Below are 20,871 nucleotides of genomic sequence, written 5' to 3'. Positions count from 1 at the left end.
TGGGAGACCTGCAGATAGCTCCAAAGCTAAGAGGAGACTTACTGACCATGCAGTTTTTCCATGTATTGCTTGCAAAGAGGCATTTTCTCTAGCTGTTCTTCTCTGACTGCTGCAGCTTATCTCAATGGTAAGTAGCAAGACTCAGTATCATAAGTTACTTTTTTCTGACAATTATGAATAGTTCAATTTTTCCATAAAGTTCCCATGGTATCACCAGATAGCTGGGGATGGACAAATCCAAGCATTTGATTGCAAGTAGTAACACACCATATCTCTGTATGAAAGATTTGATTCCCACTTTTCCCTTTTCTTTTTCTAAGTGGAAGTGCCTTGGACATGTGATTTTTGGGCTGAGAGGGATCATACACGCAGTATGTGCCACCTATATTAGTTTTGCCAGGGAAAGCATATGGATACTATGAGGGTATCAGATGATGACTCACATTTCTTTTTGCCTGCACTTGGCTGCCAATTGGACCCCAGTCTGTGGAGGTAAAAAATGGCAAGTCACTGAACACCACGGAAAATAGTTGCATTTTTTTTCATGAAACATTAGTCAAAATTTAACATGGTATCACTACCATGGACACTTCTGTCCACAGAAAACGATGGCTAGAACAGAAAAGAAATAACTGGTAGTACAAAAGACCTTTAACTGCCACACACTTCTTCCATGTCTGACCTGCTGCTGCACCCAACCCTCCATAACCATTTTGCTGAGGGGAGGGTAAGCTGGTGATGCAAAGCCATTGGGACACGCTGACAGTTAGGCATGAGCTGTCTTCCCCAATCCTTCAGAAGCAGCAGCAAATTCCTGTATTTTTATTACAGTGAGATAGAGTACATGGAAGAATACATAACTATAAATGGTCTAATGCAGACTTGTTCAACATGCGGCCCGCCATGCAGCCCTCCCAAGCTCTTTTCTGAGGCCCGAGGTGCTGTGACGGGAAACGAAAGTAAACACTGTACTTTTGTTTCGGGGGGGAGATGTGATACCGCTTCCTGTGAGGTCTCTGAATATGGCTCGCTGGCCCACTGGGTGATAAAAAGTTTATGATCCGGCCTCACATTCAGAAAGGTTGGACAGCCCTGGTCTAACATATCTGCAGACCTCCTATTCCTGGTTTCATAATAACTTATATGGACTCCTTAAAGAAATAGTTTGGTATTGAATTCTTGGATCATTTGCCATCTCACCCAAAGGAAGAATGCATTTGCTTTGTGGCTGTGCATTTCCCATCTAGAAAAATCAGCACAGCTTGGTCTTTTCTTGCATGGCCTTATCTTGCTGGGCTCTGTAAAGGACAGCAAGGAAACCAACAGCTGATTTTTTTTAACTCCTTTATTTTCCCTTATAATCCCCATAACTCTGCTTCAGAAGCAGAGAGCAAAACAACACCAAAAATATTTCAAATGGGTACCGATGCCCATGTCCACAAAGTGGCTGGACTTGTCTCCCACCATTCAGAGGGACAGCTTCGGGCCTCTCAGAATGGGATTTTTTTTCTGTTGAGGTTATTTTCCCTGGAGGTCCAGTCTGGGACATGAGTATGATCTGAGTATGAAGTGGCAGGAAGAGAAGAGTACTGGGCCCAAAAGTTCTTAGCGCACGCCCTAGATTTGACAATATCGCTGCTTTTTCTGGTGTCCTCCAGCCATGATCCACAGGGACTCAGAAAAGGAGTACTGCAACTGAGTACTGTAGGTAGAAACGTAGCCGTGGATGTAGGCACTAAGGATCAAGATGTGATCCTTTATCTGGCAACTGCTATTGTGTCTTCAGTGCTCTGAGAGCAGGTCATGCCTTGCATAGAGCTATTTAGGCACATAGGACTGGAAGGGACCTCCTGGTCACCGAGTCCAGTCTCATGCTCCAACTGACATGCTATACAATCTTTATACATTTCATTTCCATCTTAAAAACAGTTAGGGTTTTTTGATCTGCATTGCTCCTAGTGGAAGGCAGTTTAAGGACCACACTGTTCTAATGGACAGGAACCTTCTTAATTGCCAGCCAACATTTATTTATAGCCATTTTATTCCCATTTGTCCTTGTGCAGATATTCTCCTTTAAGTTCATCCTTCTCACTGCTAGCCCACCAACCCATACCCAGCAATCACATCTCTTCTCAGCCTTTATTTTGCTAGAGTAAATAAGCCAAGCTTTATTAGTTGCTTCTCTGATGGTAGACTTGCTTTTCCCTTAATTAAGCAAGGAGTCCTTTTCCATACTCTGTAGTTTGAGTTCATGTTGTTTTTTTTTTTTAATATGAGTGACTAAAACTGTACACAGCATCCCCAGAGGTCTCATTGATGCCTATGCAGTCACATTAATACTTATCTCTAGTTGAAATCATTTGTATTTTTTAAAGCTGCATCAAATAGGTAGCAGCTCACAGTCATTCCCTGATCAATTAGTACACAGATGTCTTCCTCTTCCTCAGTCATTTCCAGCTGCTTATGTACTAGCTCCTAATTGAAGGATTCATTAAGTCTCAAGTGCATGACTTAACATGTTGCAGTTGATTTCATTTGATTACTGTTACTTTGAGTCTCAGTGTCATTCAGTTCTTTTCTGTATGATATTCTGAACCTCCTCTGCATTTTCCTGTGTTTTTCCCTTTCCTTGGGATATAGATTCCTGAAATCTTTGAATCTTAACATTGAAGTTCTTGAGCTTTTCAGGTAAGTTAGAGTCCTTAACTATTACCCTTTGATTAACTCAGGGAGATGAAGCATTTCTGTATGACCACAGCTGGCCCACTTCCTAACATGGATCTGTCAGCCTTAAGAGAAAAAATTCTTTCACACCCACTTGAAAAGCAGAGACAGATAAGAAACCCTGTATCTCTTCCCAAACCCCTTTCTGAAGCAGTGAGTTTTCCCCCAGTCATCCGCTTACCTGACAAGAAAAAAATGCATTGGAAAGGCATTGTTTTTTGGTCTGGGGTTTACGATTTCCTAATATTCTAGCCTAACCAGTATTTACTAAGCAGCCAAAATAGAAGTTTCCATGTCTTGAGTTTAAGCCATTAACATCACATTTTCTGAGTGCCAATAAAGAGTTCTGTCCCTCTTCTGATTTTTATATCATTTTATGGGATAACAAGGAACAATGGTCACAAACTGAGAGGGGGCAGATTTAGGGTAGACATCAGAAAAAACTTCACTGTAAGGGTGGCCGTAATTTGGAATGGGCTTCCAAGGGAGGTGGTGCTCTCCCCTACCTTGGGGATGGATAGGCATCTGGCTGGACTCATCTGACCCCAGCACTTTTTCCTGCCCAGGCAGGGGGTCAGACTCGATGATCAGTTGAGGTCCCTTCCAACCCAAGCATCTATGAATCTATTTATTTTTGAATAGGAGGGGAGTTGGAAATTACCTCTGCCCAATTTAAAATTTCCTTTTCTACTACTGCCTCTTGTACAAGAGGAAGCAGCCAAGATCAACTGGCACTGCTTCAGAGGGGAGTGCTATTTGATAGGATTGTGTTCAGTCTCTAAAGGGCAGACTGCTCTGAGCTTACAATGGCGTTGTAGATCCTGCTACACCGGGAAGTCAGAGACCATGCAGAGTTTATGTTAACCTCAGTTAAAACCTAATTACTAGTACAGCCCTTCTTATAGTCTGTCTCCCACCATCTCTTTGCAGTTACCATCTACCCCCTAAGGAGTTCATCTAGAGCTTTGCTACTTTCAGAAATGCAGACAGACACTGGAGCTCTTTCTACCATGAAGTGCAAGAAAATGAGAATCTGGCAAATGTATATTTCTGAAAAATTGTCACATATAATACTGTAATGTGTGTCAATATTGGGGACATGTTTCAAAACCTCCAGCTTCCACAACCTTTTGAGGATCCCCATTATAATCTACAGAATTACAAGAATGTTCATTGTGTAATATTACTGGTCTCCACTCATTCTGAAGGGTTAAAATCTATGTAGCTAGCACGTAGCAGCATTTCCTCAAAAGAGATTCAGAAATGCTTAGGAACCAATCACATCAATGTCTCCAACAGAATCATTTTAATAGAAGACCACCAAAATATTAGACAGTCCTCTCCTAGGAAATGGTGGACAGTGTTTGGGTAAGGCTGAAGATTGTAGAAGTTTCGTCACTATATACACAGCATTAAATTTTCACCTAATGGTAGTTGATGTGATCATGCTGCTCAGTTTCAGAAGCTTGAAGAATGACAATTAGGAACAAAGACACTCTTTGAAATGTTATACAAGATGATTTTTAAAGATGGGGAACTCCCAATTTGAGATGTCCTTATAAAATGGGAAACAATTTGTTTGTGTTAGAAATACAAATCAGCTTTCTAATTTTGTATAATCAAGAAATGGAAAACAATTTTTATTAACAGGTTGTACATTTACAATCTTTTATTAGCTAATCAACATCAACATGCAAAAATAAGCGCTAAATACAAACCTCTACAATACGGTTTTGTTTAAACTACAATGGTTTATTCTTCTGAAAATTCATAAAGATGTGTTTTGTAGTCATTAAAACTGAACTATTAGTTTCAGTAATGAATTCTATTTAGGCCCTAAATTATGTAATCATCCTGCAAGGCATCTTCAGAAATTTCGCCCGACACTTAAGGATACCAGCTGATTTTCATGTGAGTACATTCTCAAAGCAAGAAATAAGGCAGTAGCACTAATGATTTGATATTGAACCCTATGCACATAACTAATAATTTTAGAAGGACTTTTAACACTATGGTAAACTGGAAAAAGAACATTCAAACAAGCAGTGTATTTTGCCTGAAATGTTCCCGATTCCTCTTGATATTTATGCAACTTCCTTAAAATATTTGGGTTTGGGGAAAAAAAAAAAAAAAGACTTCATTCTCCTTCAAACCAGTCCCCAAGTTGATCCTCAAGTGAAGCCAGTCTTGTGTCAATAACATCTGTATCCTCCCACAGAAATAAGTTACAACGACCTATATTCAGAATTTTTACTTCACAAGAGGATCAAAAAAAGAAGGAAAAAAGAGGATCTTAAGAGAGAACACACTTGTATTAACTGAAATTTTTGATAACAAGAGGGCCTTGGACAATTGTGAAAAACAGAGGGAAGGAAAATGGATTTAATTTCAAATCTATTGTAACATTTCCCCCAGTGCAAATGTCCATCTTTAAAGAAAATTATCCTTTAAAAGATGAAAGTACTTTTGAGCAGAGTCCAATTTTGACCTTATGTTACAAAACCCTAACAATCAAAATGTGTTGTTTCTTTTTCAAGTACAAACTTAAGTCATAATTCCTCTCTTTTTAAGAGTGTGTATTGTTGCTCATTGATCTTTGGTCGCAAGAAACAATAATGCCACCGACAGGTCTGATCCCCAAAGTGGCAGATTTTGCTTCTTTGCCACACCTTAAGGCCCCCCTTGACAGGGTATGCCAGTATATACCGTGTCAAAATTCCAGCGGCACTTCATCACGTGTGTTATGGACCTACATAATGTAGACTTTCTCAGCTTGTGAGAAATTGAAGACTTCTTTGGTTCTTGGGCAAATTACTTTGTCATCTTGACGAATAGAAAGCAGAGACTGTAAAATGAGTAACGAAAAGAGTGATTATAGTCTGAATAGTAAGCATAACTAGTCAATATGTTATTTTCAGTGGTTGGCAAATGAAGTTTTGCTTCACTTCCCAGAAGTCATATTCTGTCTAAAACACTTCTGCAAAAACTTACCCCGTACAAGTGTTTATGTTTAAGGGCTAGAGTATTACAAAAGACATTTAATATTATAATTCAATCAATATTAAAAGTCTTCTAAAATGTGAGAGAGTGTTATTTCTTCCTCTTTTTATAATACATAAAATGCTTCTAGTTTCATTCAGCTATTCTGAATACGATTTGAAGCTCTCATTTGCTCTTGAAATTATTATGCTTACCAGAAACTCAAACTTCCACAAGTCCTTATGTGAAATACTTACATTGTATCCATACACATATCCATTTGGTAACATCATGGGAGGATTATTTTCGTTCATTACATCCCCCGAAATCTTGCAGACTAGTCGGGAGTTGGCACAATGTGCCATAGGCAGAGGCTGAGCCAGCTTGTTCAGGGATTTGCTACACACAGGGCAGTCTGGATTTTTTGAACTGCCATCCTCTTTATAACACTGTCTGTTTAACAGCATGTCAAAGAACAATATTCACTGGGTGAATTTGTTATGGCATGAGTGTGAAAACACAGCTGATGAAGTCTAAAACTCACCTGTATTAAGGATAACCTGAAGTAATGAGATGCATAGTCTTATGCAGCCTACAGAAATTCCATGCCTTGAGTTCAACATGCACATAAGGTAGTTGATTTTGATCATTTCAAGAAAAAATGGGGAGAAAAAAGCAAGTGTCAGAAACCTGATAAGGGTGGAATTCCTGATGCAGGGAAAGGAACTACAAGAATCTTGCCTTCTGTGAAATTCCCTACTCTATGCTTGAAGGCTGCTGTCAGAGTTCCCATTTTAAACCCTCTGCAAGACAGAGTCTGGCCAACAGATTCAGAGTTGATGTTTTTCCCCTTGAAAACTTGCATTCAACCTACCCTATGGATTATAAAGAAGACTTTTTAAAATTCTCATCCAACTCCAAACATGATTGCAAGTGTATAACTTCCTGGGGCACATTGAGCCAGTAGGCTATATAAAACATGTAAAGTAGCACATACTATATTCATACTTCATCTAGTGCAACAGCCACCAGTTTGTTTCAAACAATGTTTTAAAAATTTTAGCAGATATGCTTATGTATATACTCTAGTTTAGCAAACAAAGCCTGACAGTATTCATACTTTATGGATTCCTCAAAAAACATGTCCAAAAAGAAAAATAAAAAAGCTTTGTACACCAGACACTAATAATCTGCATTGAAGGATACGGTGTTTTTATAGCTGAAAGGCCTGCCTGGAGGGTTATAGTAAAAACAGAATTGTTTCCCAGCTGATGTAGTCTGTAGTTATCGTATCTAAATTGCTGAATCAGCATTCTCCATCGTGCTGGGTCCAAAAGATCCTGTTAGGAAAAAAAACCAAACCATAACTGTAAGTGCATTCCCCCTATCTCCTATCCAGCCCCCTCCACCCCACAAAAGTGAATTGCAATGAAGACTCCCCTGTGTGGTAAATTATGTACCATAAACCCTTAACTAAGAAAATTAAGACATACATGCCAATGCCTGATCTAAAAATATACATTGGGAAAGCACTGCACAGCAGTGCAGTGATTTTTGATTCTTAGAAAGAATCAAAAACTGTTTCATATGAGACTTCCATGTTACATAAAAGTCTCAGCTCCAAATGCTTTATGAATTCATGTGAACTTGCAAACAACCTCCTTTCCCCCTACAGAATAAGCAAAAAGCCACCCCCAAAACAAAAACCAAAACAAAAAAACCCACACACACACTTTGGCTCAAAAAAAAAAAAAAAAATGCCTGTGGTATATACAGTAGTAGCAATATGCTGTTAAACTCAATTTATTGCAAAAGCTTGCATTCTGTGCACATGCACATTATACATACTTCCTTGCCCCACAACAATCAATTTGGGGAGGACTCTAGACTCTTGCCCCACCCTCCATCTCAAAGGAGCTTGTAGAAACCAACATGATTTTGTAGACCCTCTAAAGCCTGCTAGGAGCGTGTTGGGGTTTTTTTTTTTTTTTAATTTAAATTTCTGGAATGTTGGCCCATTTATGAAGCAAAGTTAATGCTGTGGACTGTCTGTTTTGAAGCCACTGAACCACTAACACGTGACTGAGCACAAGGTCTGCTGAAAAGCTATGAACATTTCCATTTCAAGCCAGGCTCTCCCTGCTAATGGTGGTTAGCGAGAGGGATCTCAAAGTATTACCACTCTCTCTTCCCTTTACAATTGAGTGCAGCACTCTGGTACACCCAGTAGCAGGAAAAGCAGAATTACATTCTGGTTGGTTTTCATAGAAAGGACTATACACTGCTTACAAAAATTGTATTTATTTTGCACTCCAAAGCCGCCATGTCCAGACAAATGCAGATGTGTGGTATGTGGCACTCCAGACCCGTCTGTGGAACCACACAACACACATGTAGGCATTGCTACCTTGCAACATGGCGGGGCGGGGCAGAAGCGAGCGGGTTGTTATTCAACCCCAGGAGGTAGATTAATTTTTTAGCTGTGGGCAAGACTCCCTTGTTTTCATAGCCCTCCCTTCTCTTTCAATCTGCATTTTATATCTATATACATAGACACATAGTCTCTTCTACACTGGTCATATTTTAGAAGCAAAAAAAGGAAGGAAAAAAACAGTTGGAAATTAAGAAATCTGGCATCAGTGGAAAAGGATTATCCAAATAAAAATGCCACAAAGTACAACTGGCATCACTACCTGGAAGGCCTTCCCTCTACTGCTTAGGGCAGAATGGCAGTTTAACACACAAAAAGAATTTTCACTGAAGCTTTTAAGCTCACCGTAGGAAGAAAAAAAAGTTTTCAACTTATTATAGGACCTCCAAACAGTTTTGCCGTATGCAACTGAAATGGTAGGTTTAAGAATTAGAGCGCTGGCCATCCACGCTTCTCTCAAACTCCTTCTCCTTTGTACCACAGCCAGCTAACAACGCTGTTTTTTTTATACAGTTTCTGTCAAGGACAGACAAGAACTGGATGATATCAGAAGCAAATGAAAATTCAATACTGTTTGCTAACAAGTTCAAACCAGACAGGGATGTACAGTTTAGTATCAATTCATAGCTTTCTGTCTACATACTAAAAATTGTAGAAGGCTACGGTTTTCTGCCAGAAGTGTTGCTGTTACCTATGGCACACCAAAATAGATCTTGGATCCATGCCTTTTCTAGTACTTACATTTGGAATATTACAGCTCCATTTGATGTTCTGTCTAGTTCTTAACTGCCTGATAAACCACTTTACTATGGGAAAGACTAGCTTGAATTGCTTCTGATGGACTTTACCCTGTCTAGAAACTTAAATCATTTCTCCCAGAGATTAACTGTTTTCTAGCACTCAAACCAACTGAAGAGTAAGTTGACTTTTGGACAGGTGTGAAATTGTGCCAGGCATTAGGTATTTAAAAAAAGATTCGATTTCTGTACAGTTTGTAAAACCTCATTCCAAAGTGAGGATTGTGTAACACTAGCAATACAGAAGGAAACTGTCATAGTGAATGGGAACCAGATGCCTGACTCCTTTAAGCAATCTCATTCACAGTGAGCATGTTTTTCAGGAAAGAAGATCACATATTTTGCATTCAATGATTTTGGTATTTAACTGATTATATGCATAAGAAAATGTTTTTGTTCACGTTTCCCTATTGCTTTCTCCCATCTCTGTGATCAGCTGAACACACATATATAGGGTTTATTACTGGCTGAAAGTTTCATAGGCCTTTGTCAACAAGTCAGTATACAGGCAGTCCTTGACTTACAACGTTTCGACTTACAATGTTTCACACGTAACAATATTTGTAAATTGACACCCTGTTTTGACTGATGTCAGTTTCGACTTTATGATGCCTGATCTGACGCGATGTCATCCCATGGAACAAGTTCGCTGCATCGCTCAGCTCCCTAGAGAACATCCGTCCAAACTTCCTTGGACACTTTCTGCAGCCAAGGCTCCTGAGAAGACTCCAGCCCAGAGCCCTTCAAAACATCCAGTAGTCACCTCAAAGAAGTCCTTCCAAATCAATATGACTACTATTTACAATATAAATATATTAAAGTAGCTATATTACTCATCTATAATTGACTAAGTACAAAATTCTGGGTTATTTTTGGTGAAAACAGGGTCTTGGGCCTTGGTTCAGGAACCAATCCCCCATTTATAACATTGTTGCCTATGGGAAAATCAGTTCCAAATTACGACATTTCGACTTGAGATGCAGTTATCAGAAACCAATTGTGTTATAAGTCCAAGGACTGCCTGCATGTCTAGAGACATTTGCTATATTGTTATTATAAAAACAACAGCATAGTTACTATGCTACTATGAAACTGTTATGTACCTTTTTTTTTTTGTTTCCTATCAGCATCATAAATAAAGGTCCATATTTTTAGGAACTATTTCCTTTCCCCTAATTTGATGCCCATTGTGTCAAATACTTATATTTAAAGAAATCTACTGTTTCGATAGCCCATTCAATGAGACTACAATATTTTCCTAGATTCCTCAAAATATTTTTAAACTTATAGTTTCAAAAATGCAGTAAACTACACCAATCCTTTACCAGTTTGACAACTAACATGTCAAAACAAGATAAATACGAGTCCTACTGATTAAAAAAATTATCTGAATATTATGTCTTGGATACAAGTGAAATTCCAAAGGCATTTAATATGGTTTAAATTTAGGCACTTGAAGTTTCCATAAAGAAAAACCTGTCAAAGGAGACCCCAGAGAGAAAAGAAGCCACTGATCTCTCTCTCAAACACAAGATGCAAATAACAACAACAACAACAACAACAACAATAGGATAATGATAATTATGTTTGATTTATGTTAATCATAAAATATCCCTAGAAGTAGTACTTACTTAGTGCAATGTTGTTACTGAACATGCACCTAGAGTTAAGAGCATCTCATACATAAGTCATATTTGTCGGCACTCAGTTGGGGCTGGGGTTTCCATTTAAAAAAAGAGGGAACATGTTTGCGTAATCAGATTTTTAAAATTAAAGACTTTATTCAAAACATGCCTATTTAAAATTAAATGCAAAATAAACTCCACCCTACAGTAAGGCCTAAATATGATACAAGCCAATAAAAATGTTAAATTAAAAAAATATTAAGCACAATGTGGTTGTTGCCAGATTTTTAAAGAAAGTGAACGCACTGGTAGACATCGCTGGTTAAGCACCAAGATTCGCATTTCTATGGAAGTGTGACACAATCAGCTTGTGTAAAAGGCACTTAGAAGGGGACATGATAGCAGTCTTTAAATACTTGAAAGGCTGCCATAAAGAAGAGGGAAAGAATCTTTTGTCTTGCCGCAACGTAGCGGATGCAGACCAATGGCTTGGCAGTTGCAGCAAAAGTAAGTTTACATTGGTTATCAGGTTAAACTTCTTCATAGCTAGAACACCGAGGCAGTGGAACAGAAGGGTAGTTGTGGACTCTGTCACTGGAGGCGTTCAAGAAGGTTAGACAGCCTCTGGTCAGAGGTGATGTAGGCACAGCTTTGCCTATATTTTACCATGGGCATTTCACATGCTTCTGGGTCTTCTCGACTGCCGCTGCCTTCCTGCTGTATGTCAGGGTTTGTGGCGCCACAAACTGCAAGTGCTGCATTTTAAACCATATGCAGCACTGCTAATTTGCACCTTGGGGGCAAAATTTGCTACCAAGATTCCCCGGTAGCAAAAAACCCCCAAAAAACAAAAACAAAAACAAACTTGGGAAAAAAGTGGCGCAAAACATGCAAAAATAGCATTCACTGGGACAAATATGGAAATAGGGCAGCAGGTAGTCTAGGGCTGCCTGCTCCTCTGTCTGCATGCTGCAGAGCCCCTGCACTGAGGCACACAGCGCCCCACCCTGCTGCGGATCCAACCATCTCCACACGCTGCAGAAACTCCGTGCTGAGGCACACTGTGCCCCAGCCTGCCAGGGAGTGGGATGTGGAGACAGGGAGCAGAAGCAGCTGGCTGGGGCACAGTGTACCTCAGTGCAGGGGCTCCACAGCACGTGGAAATGGGGAAGCAGGCCCTGGGCTGCCTGGTACCCTGTCTTCATGTACCGCTCCTCAGTGGGCTGGGGTGCAAGATGACTCAGTGTGGGGCTGCCTGCTGGCTAGACCCATGCTGAGGCACCCCTGCCCCATCCAGCCCCCATCCCCTCCATCCCAGAGGACATGGAGCCAGGCCAGGAGCTGGGAGGAGATGGGCAAGGGTAGTTTGCCCACAGTGGGACAATGTGTCCCGCAACAAATGGCATATGCAGGGGCATATTCTGCGCCACAAAGCAGCAGCACAAATTTGTGCTGCTACTGTTTGGGCATGTCTACATGTCGCTGTATAGCGCCGTTGCTATGGCGCCATGCTTTAGCACTTCCTTTTGGAAGTACTAAGGCATGGTGCAGTACAGGTAGTTTCTGCGCTAGGCGCATGGTACGTGGCTAGATTTTGTCACTACATTGCCACAGCAGTGCACTATACCGGGGGAGCGCACCACTATGGCAATATAGCTGGAGATCATGTGTAGATCCACACAAACTCTGTATCACCATACCATGCTATACAATGCCATAGCATGTCGCTATGTTGCCACAGGATGACATGTAGACATGCCCTTTGTGCTGCTGCAGGCACACGTCCCTGCTCATCTAGACATGGATGCTGGGTGTTGGCTGCAACTAAGGCTGGGGACTTTGACTGGGCTGTGCCAATGCTCCTGCTAAGAGCAAAGCCAGAGGTTCTCCACTGCTCAGGGTCAGACTGATCACCAGATCTGGGGTTAGGAAGGCTTTATCTCATGGTCAGACTGGTATGGACTGTGGGGGTGTTTGCCTTCCTCTGCAGCAGGGGCTGGTGGTTCTGTACCTGGGATCTTTTAAGTGCATATCGCCAGTGTTTCATAGACGCAGGACATGGCTGCTGTCATTCCCCTGCTTTACTTGTGGCAGATTAAGCTGCTAGGTCTGTTTCATGTCAGGTTCACAGCAGTCTTATGTAGAATGTAAATTACAGTTAGTACAGGATAGTTAGATAAGGATGATCCAACCTCAGGCAGGGGGTTGGATGAGATGACTTCTGGAGGTCTCTTCCAGCCCTACTTTTCTATGATTATTGATAGTCTCTTTCCTTATTTTAATTGTAGTTAATTCAACTAGTTCAGTTCTCTGATGGTTTAAGGAGTGAGTCTATGTAATTTACATCAGGTTTCTATTTTGCATTAAGTTACACTGTGATCAGGAACATACATACAGATTTCCAACGGTCTTGGAGTGGCAGGTGCTGTAATGGTGCCTTGCCACTGGGCTATGGTGAGTGTTTAGCTGACTGTTAGCCAGCGATGGAAAATGGACACACACACACACACCATAAACAAGTTAACCTTCCTTATTAGTGTTTTACCTCCAGTTCTAAGGCTTCCCCAGGGTTAGGGGTTTCCAGTGTAAGAATGGCTTCTATCAATACAAAATATTTCATCTATCCACACATCTGGTTAAAGTTATGAAACTGAATGCTTCAGTGCCACTGGAGCCAGCCATATGCTGTTAGAGCTTGTATCTCCTATGAGGATCATTAAACCTATGTGGGTCCTACAGAAATGGGAGTACATTAGGATCAAGAATTCTCTTGAAAGGCAAGGAAACTGATGCATTGTTTTGTCTAAAATTACGTATTTCTTGTCCTAGCTAAAAAAAAATAAATAAAAATTGAGAGCGAGAGAGAGAGCGAGAGTGATTTGGAGTAGTCAAACATTCTGTGCATCTGGACCTCTCACATCCTGGAAGAACTGTATTTTAGACCAAGATTGCCTGCAGGCTTAAATCACCGAGAAAGTATGCCTTTAAGCTACTGAGAGAGTAAGGAGAAATCCAAAGCAGCAAGGTCCCACTTTGGTGAAGGGTAACGTACAGGAAAGGCCATGCCAGAGAGGCCAAGGAAATCCTGATGGAGCCTACTCAAGCCAAGGGAACCTTAAGAGAACATCGGCCCACTGTGATGGAACCCAGGCAACAGCTTCATGAGTGTCTAGTTGGAAGAGGTCTATTATAGCTGTGCAAACGATAAGAAACCTATTGCAAACTGAAACAAAAATATGAAAGCTTATCTTCCATTTCCAAACTAGAAATTAAAAAATAAATTGCAAGAGAACAAGATCCACGAGCGGTTAAAAAAACCCATTACATACAGATAATACTTCTTTTGATTAATCAGGTTACTTAAAAGATGTCTTGCATTTAAAACTAGCCTTTTCTTTTGTATTTAGCATTATTTAAAACAGCTTTATTTAACTAATAAAAAGCTGTTTTCAAAAGCTGGTTTTGTGTAACTTAAGCAACTCTGCCTGACTCATGCAAAACCTGGATATTCTTTCAAACTGCAGCACGCACCTCACTTTTAGCTCTGGAGCTCTCCAGTTCATTTCCCTGTCAGCCTATAGGACAAGCTGTCCCCCAGTTAAAAATTAATTTAATTGAATTCCAATTTCTATCCAAAGGCAGTATGATCCAAGTGACAAGGAGAAAAGAAATTATTTAGTAAATAAGACGTGTCATTCATTGTTAACATAATAACGATGTAAAAATAACATATCTGAATAATAGTATGAACAAACATTTTTAGCTGCTTTAAAAGGGGAGGGGGAACTGCTGGCTGGGAGCATGCATCAGCCATTACACCGTGAACAAGCTATACAATTATGCAAACACAACAAGTGTATTGCAATAGCTTACAAATCAGTATCTTTTGATATCACTATAGTTATGTCTGTCTGTCTGCTCACAGACACCAGGAATCTCTTACTGCAACCATCTTGATGTTTAGTTTGAAGGACTGTATTGAGGCCACTTCCAGGATGGCATTCAGTGCTTATCACCGAGTCCAAGCCTTGTTTTGACTCACTGGGTGTCTACATGAGACATTTACTGTGGAGTTGCCTAATTAGCTCCACAGTAAAATATCTCAGCATCTACATGTGCAGTGCTATCAGGACTCAGGAAACTAATCAACTATACCACAAATTAGTACTTGTAAAACACAAGTACTATCCTGCAGCAGAGTTTTTCACTGTGCAGCAATGTGCATGTAGATGCTGACCTGGAAAACTGGGGCACAAGGGTGCTTCATTGCGGGGTCTATCTGCTGGCTAGCTCCACACCAGAACACCCTCATGCCCCAGCCAGCCCCTACAAAGCACACTGAGTTAAGTCAGAGCAACCCCAGGGGCTGACAGGCTGACTCCCCAGGTCTCCCTCCTCCAACCCAGCTCAACGTGTTGCAGTCCTGGGTGCATGTTCAAACGTGGGGCTCACCAGCAATAAACTCTACAATACGCATTAGAGTTTACTGCTGTGCATTAAAGCACATCACGATGATACTAACTGTCGAGATCTGTTTGCACATGTGTTCACAAATAAGGAATTTATTTCTGGATAATCTTCTCCCAAGTAGCACAAAAATTTGTGAATTTCCACTGTTGAAAACTTGAACTTAGCATTACACTGAAGATCAGCGAGTTCTATTTGCAGTTCTTGAGGGGCATCTTCCACAGGAAAAGGAAATTGGGTACTGAGAGACTGACCTTTGCTTCATGGCTCCACAAGTCAGAGAACCTGCCTTGTAATTTGTGTCTGAGATCAGCAATCTTGACCACATACTTCTTCAAGCCTGCGCTACCTTCAATCCCAGTAGCACTGGGCACTGACTTCAACGTGGGGAAATGTGCTACGCTGCACTGAGAAAGCTGCTTCTTTGAAAGAGGCAATTTAATTGTAAAGGCACACAGTGTCGTCAAACTTAGTCATAATGTGGTACCAACTCAGTATTATCATATTCAGAGTATTGAGATCTCACGTCCACAATGAAGGGAAGGTCCTGCAAACAATCTTCATCTTGCAGTTTAGTCACAGGTTTCCGTTTCTTGCTCATAAATACTTGAGTCTCACACTCTGAGGATGGGCCAGTACATTTCAGTCCATCTGGCAGTTCATAATGAAAGCCAACTTCCTCCAAGAGCTAGCTGCTAATGGTTGAGGGCCTTGGCTCAGGGTTAAATTTACTGTTTAACTACAAGTTCATCACATGATCCACGCTCAGAATTTCTGGCACAAATTGTTCCCTGATGCAGAACACAATGAAAAATACAAAGCTCATGATCTGGATCAAGACTCTGCCTTTTGCACTCAAGTTTCATCACAAATCTCCCCTTCTTATTATGGAAAGTGGCCAGGCTGCTGCAATATTCGCTGTCCTTTTCAAGTCCGCACCTAATTTGTCCACAGCCTAGCCACACTGTTAAAACTGTCCTCTCTTGTACTTATACCTTCCACTGGCACAAACTCCACAAATTCCTGTTACACTCATACGTTGACCGACATCCCAAATGAACATAGCTAGCTGTGCAATAGGTCACTCTCATCAAAACTTTCACAGAATCATGGAATAGCAGGATTAATAGGGAGGTTGGAGTTTGCGCAGTTCAAGTGTATGAGTAACTTGCTATTAAAAACATCCAACGATAGATTCCAGCACTGCTGCATTACCTGTTCCAATGCTCAACCACCCTCGGAGAGAACATTGTCCAATCTAAATTCTTGCTGTAATTTAAAACCGCTACTCCTTGTCCTAGCCCCAGTAGCCATAGTAGAAAGTCTAATCTTCATCCTTCCTATAGCCACATTTAAGGTATTTGAAGATTTATAAAATCCCACCTCAGTTCTTTCAGCCTAGCCTCACAAGTCACGCTTTGCAGGCCTCTACTTTTTGTCATCCTGCATTAGACGCTTCTTAAATTTGTCCTTCTTACTTGCAATCAGGGGCCAGTGCTGAATTGAGCAGAAGAATTACTCTCCTTGATTTGCAAGTGACACTGCTATTAATACAACTCAGTATGCTATTGGCTTTTTTTTTTTCTTCAAACAAGAGCTCACTGTTGACTCATCATATTTAACTTCACGATCCAGGGTGACCCTAGGTCCTTCTCTGCAGTACTGCAGCCTAGAGCAGGGGTGGGCAAAATGTGGCCTGGGGGCTGTATGCGGCCTGCTAGGCCATTCTATCCGGCCCGCGGGGCCCCTAAAAAAATTAGAAAATTAATATTTATCTGCCCTGGGCTGCCTGTCAGGCAGCTCTCGATGGCTTGCCAAAACTCAGTAAGTGGCCCTCTGCCTAAAATAAATCGCCCGCCCCTGGCCTAGAGAGTCCTTTCCCAATCTACATTTGTGCATGTTATGGCACTTCTTGTTGAGTTTCACCTGACTGATTGGGGACCATTTCTCCATTCTATCCTGGTCATTCTGGATCCTAGCCCTACAACTCCAGAGTGCCTGCAACTGTACCCAACTTGGTGCCTCTCAATTTGCTACATGTACGCCCAAACCTATTTAACAAATCAGTAATGAAGATGTTAAATGATACTGGACCTAGAACAGACCCTGGGAATTCCACTTGATATCTCCCCCTAACAAGCTACTGAGCCAATGACTGCTCACTGAGGACAATCATCCAAACAGTTGTGTATCTACCTTACAGTACTTCTGTCCAACCATTTCAGGGGTGGACAAAACGGAGGTGCGGCCAACAGTTGGATTCCATTTCCCAGCAGCCCCTGCTCGCACGGTTGGGGCTGGTCTTCATGGAGACCCCAGCCACTACACTGTGACAGCACAAGGCTGGGGTTGCTATGGAGACCGGCTCCAGCCGTGCTGGCAGGAGATGCGGTAGGGCAGGGGACTGCTCCGAAGCCACTGGGTTCTTGCAGCAGGGGCAGCTTGGTCTGGGGCCAGGGCAGAGCTGCAATCTGTCTCTTGCATGCTCTGGGCAGGGGCGCACAGGTAACGACGGATCACAGCTCTGCCCTGGCCCCAGACCAAGTTGCCCCCTGCTGCAAGATCCCAGCGGCTCCAGAGAAGCCCCCTGCCGTGTTCCATGCCTTGCTAGTGCCTGTCTCCAATGCAACCCCAGCCTTGCACTATCACAGTGCAGCAGCTGGGGTTTCCATGGAGACTGGCCCCTCGCTGTAGGTGCACTGGGAACAGCACTCCCAGCCCTGCGGGCAGGGGCTGCTGGGAAATTGAGTCCACTGCCAGCCAGATCCAGCCCACGGACTAGACTTTGCCCACCCCGGTCTATTTCCTTAGCTTACTAATGGAAGACAGTGTCAAAAGCCTTGCTAAGGTCAACGTATATCACATCCATAGCTCTCTTCATCCCAGAACCTGTCATTGAAATAAATCAAGTTGATCAAACATGATTTGCTCTTGGTTAATCCATGCTGGGTGTTTTAGATCACTTTGCTTTCCTCCAGATGCTTAGAAATAGTAAGGTCAAACTGACCACTTTCATTCCCCAGATCCTCTTCCTTCCCCTTCTTAAAAGGTGGGCTCTGTATTAGTCCTTTTCCAGTCATCTTGGACCTCAACCAGTCTCCCTGAACCCTTAAAAACAACAGGCAATGAAGCTAAAATTAAATCTCAGCCAATGTTTTTGTACTCTCAGGTGCATCAAGTTTAGCCTTGCCAGCTTTAAAACATATAGCTTCTCTACATAGTCCCTAACCAAGGGGCGGGCAATTATTTGGGCCCAAGGACTACATAAGAAGTTTTGATGAACTGTTATGGACTGGGTCAGCGCCACCCCACTCCCATCCCCTCCCCCCCGCTCTCCTCCCCTCCAACTCATCAAAACTCCTATGGGGCTTTGGGCAGACAAAGAGTAGTGCTTGGGAGCAGGACGGGTGGGCAAGGCCAGGATCATGTGGCTAGGTCATGGGGCAGTGATAGCTTGGGGCCAGGGCTAAGCTGAGATCCACTCCCTGCATATCTGTCCTGTGGGGGAAGGGGAGGTATGTATGCGTGCATGGGGGGAGAGGGGTGGCTGTCTGAGCGCTAGGTCCGGGAAGCCAGTCGAGGGTGAGGGAAGAAAGGGGGAGGCAGCAGAGCTCAACCCAGCGATGCGATCTGTGGCTGCCCCCAAGGAGCTCTGCACGGGGCCGAGCCCCACCTAGGGCAGCCCATGCTGTGCTCCCACCCACCAGCCCAGTCAGCGCACAGCTTCTGGTGGGGCTGTTCCCAGTGCAGCTGCAGCCAGCCAGGTGCTGCTTTGGCTCCCCTCACCTCCAGCTGGAACTGCCCAGCTAAAGCTGCTCAACTGAATCTCACCTGTAGTGCAACGTGGGCCACCCCTGGAGCTGAGGGGAGCAGAGCAGCACTCAGCCCGCTGTAGCTGCACTGGGAACACCTCTGCCAGAAGCCGTGTGTGCTGGCCGGGGCCTGGGCTGATGCGGCTGTTCTGCTCCCCTTACCTCCATTTGCGGCTCCTCCTCCTGCTCCTGACCCTGCTGCACCACTTTGAGCAGAGGGGAGGTGGCGGGGGGTACAGCTGGGCAGCTCCTGCCTCAGTGTGCTGGGCTCCGGCTCCAGTTCCCACTGCTTTCCAGCCAAATCCACCTGCCCCTTTTTCTTTGCACTGGGCTAGTTTGTTCTGGAGCCATTAATAAGGCTTCCTTAAAAAGCAGACAAGCTCTTTTGGATGCCTTTTCCTCTCAGACTTGCTCTGCAGGGGATCGCGCCTACCCAGTTCTCTAGCTTCGTTTGTCTGCTTTTCTGAAGTCCGGTGTCTTTATGTTTGACCCCTCTCCCACAACCCTAAGCATAAGTTAAGCTATATGACTCCTTAAAATGCACACAAACTAGCTTACTCCCCTGCTTAGCAAATTAACTAACACTTTTTTTTTTTTTTTTTTTTAGTAAAAGCTACACTTGGTCACAATTATTTTATGGGTAGCAACCAACTAGAATTATTCTCTCTATAGGACAAGAAAAAGCACATGTGCAAAACAACAGATTTAAACCAAGGTTTCTTTCTTATTGCTCTAAATCACTTATTTCTCATTTAAAATAACTGATTTAAGTGGATACAGGATTTTTATGATGCCTACAAGTATAGGAAAGGCAAGAAGATATTCATTAATCAAAAGGACAGTTATCAGACCCAATAGGCAACATTTTCCGTAACATCAAATAAAACATCAAGAATATATTAAATTAATTATGAGAGAGCGAGTATGTGAGAGCATCCTCCCACACCCCCTCAACCAAATACAGAATCCACTAAGGTCTACATTTTTTTGCTTGGATCTTATCTACTCTTCTTGCCAAAGCAACAGCCACCAAGAAAGCAGTTGCCCTAAAATACAAACAAACAGTGGAGCAGGATGCTTTAGGTTTGAACCCATCAAGGATGTCAATAGCAAGAAGTGGGATCACTCACATGATGGAACATTATGGTCAGGCCCTTAAGAAACCTCAGTCTCACAACTGCTAAGGGACAGAAGACTGATCAATTTTCCACCACAGGATGGTTGGCTGATAAGCCAGCCAGACACACCTTAACTGAGCTCCAGGTTGGTATGACAGGTTGATAAAGGAAGAGATCTCACACACCAGAACATCAGTGTATACCTAGCTAGGCAAGTCTTCTTAAATTTATCCTTTTCTAGTATGAATGAAGGAATTGAGAAGAAAATAGCAGGTTCATTCTTCTGCCAAGAGCCAAATGACACCCTGAACCTCACAGCACAGATATGTCAATTCAGATGGAACAGCCTCCCTTCTGAGTTGGTCCAGGAGGGACAGGACTGCCTTAGATTGGTTCACCCCCAGGATCTAAAGCAGGGGTAGGCAACATTTTTTGGCCGGAGAGCCGAAAAAACTATAATCTCTACCTTGGAAGGTGCCGACATGCTGGAGTCTAGAGCAGCTGTTCGCAGCCTCCCAGCTGCAGCCAGCTGACGGAGCCCGGTCTGCTTGCAGCAGGGCTTGACTTCCAGCTGCTGGCTGGGAACAGCCTGGGGTCCATGGCTGGCAGCAGCTGCTTAGAGCCTGGACTGGTGGTGGTGTGCCGAGCAAAATGGCCATGTATGCCATGCTCGGCACACGTGCTGGGGGTTGCTGATCCCTGATCTAAAGGAACATCTTGAAAGTGGAATTACTTTGGCCAGATTGGAGCCAGCAAGATCAACTGTGCAGAGTCCATCTTGCCTCACATGGTACTCACAAAAAATAGAGATATGAATAGAAAAATATACCAATCTTCCTGATTGTGAAATAAGCAAGACAGACCATGAGCTTAGGGTCATGCCCCATACAGTGCTAAAGGACCTGTGCTTCTTGTTCT

The 20,871-nt window shown here is 42.7% G+C and overlaps 1 protein-coding gene across 2 annotated transcripts in view; it reads right to left on the bottom strand.

Moving 5' to 3' along the window:
- Window positions 1–4,007: 4,007 nt before the first annotated feature.
- MAEA (macrophage erythroblast attacher) overlaps window positions 4,008–20,871 on the bottom strand; it is a 91,702-nt gene continuing 74,838 nt past the window's right edge. For both annotated transcript variants that reach the window (XM_019553078.1, XM_019553079.1), the window contains 3 exons: window positions 6,910–7,043; window positions 5,961–6,156; window positions 4,008–5,569 (listed from right to left, as the gene is read on the bottom strand). In XM_019553078.1, coding sequence (XP_019408623.1) covers window positions 5,474–5,569; window positions 5,961–6,156; window positions 6,910–7,043 — 426 coding nt within the window. In that variant the 3' untranslated portion in view covers window positions 4,008–5,473. The remainder of the gene's footprint in view (window positions 5,570–5,960; window positions 6,157–6,909; window positions 7,044–20,871) is intronic.

The sequence above is a fragment of the Crocodylus porosus genome, unplaced genomic scaffold, assembly GCF_001723895.1.
Source record: "Crocodylus porosus isolate Cpor-Errol unplaced genomic scaffold, CroPor_comp1, whole genome shotgun sequence".
Classification (NCBI taxonomy): Eukaryota; Metazoa; Chordata; order Crocodylia; family Crocodylidae; genus Crocodylus; species Crocodylus porosus.
This window is presented reverse-complemented; position numbering and strand designations above follow the sequence as displayed.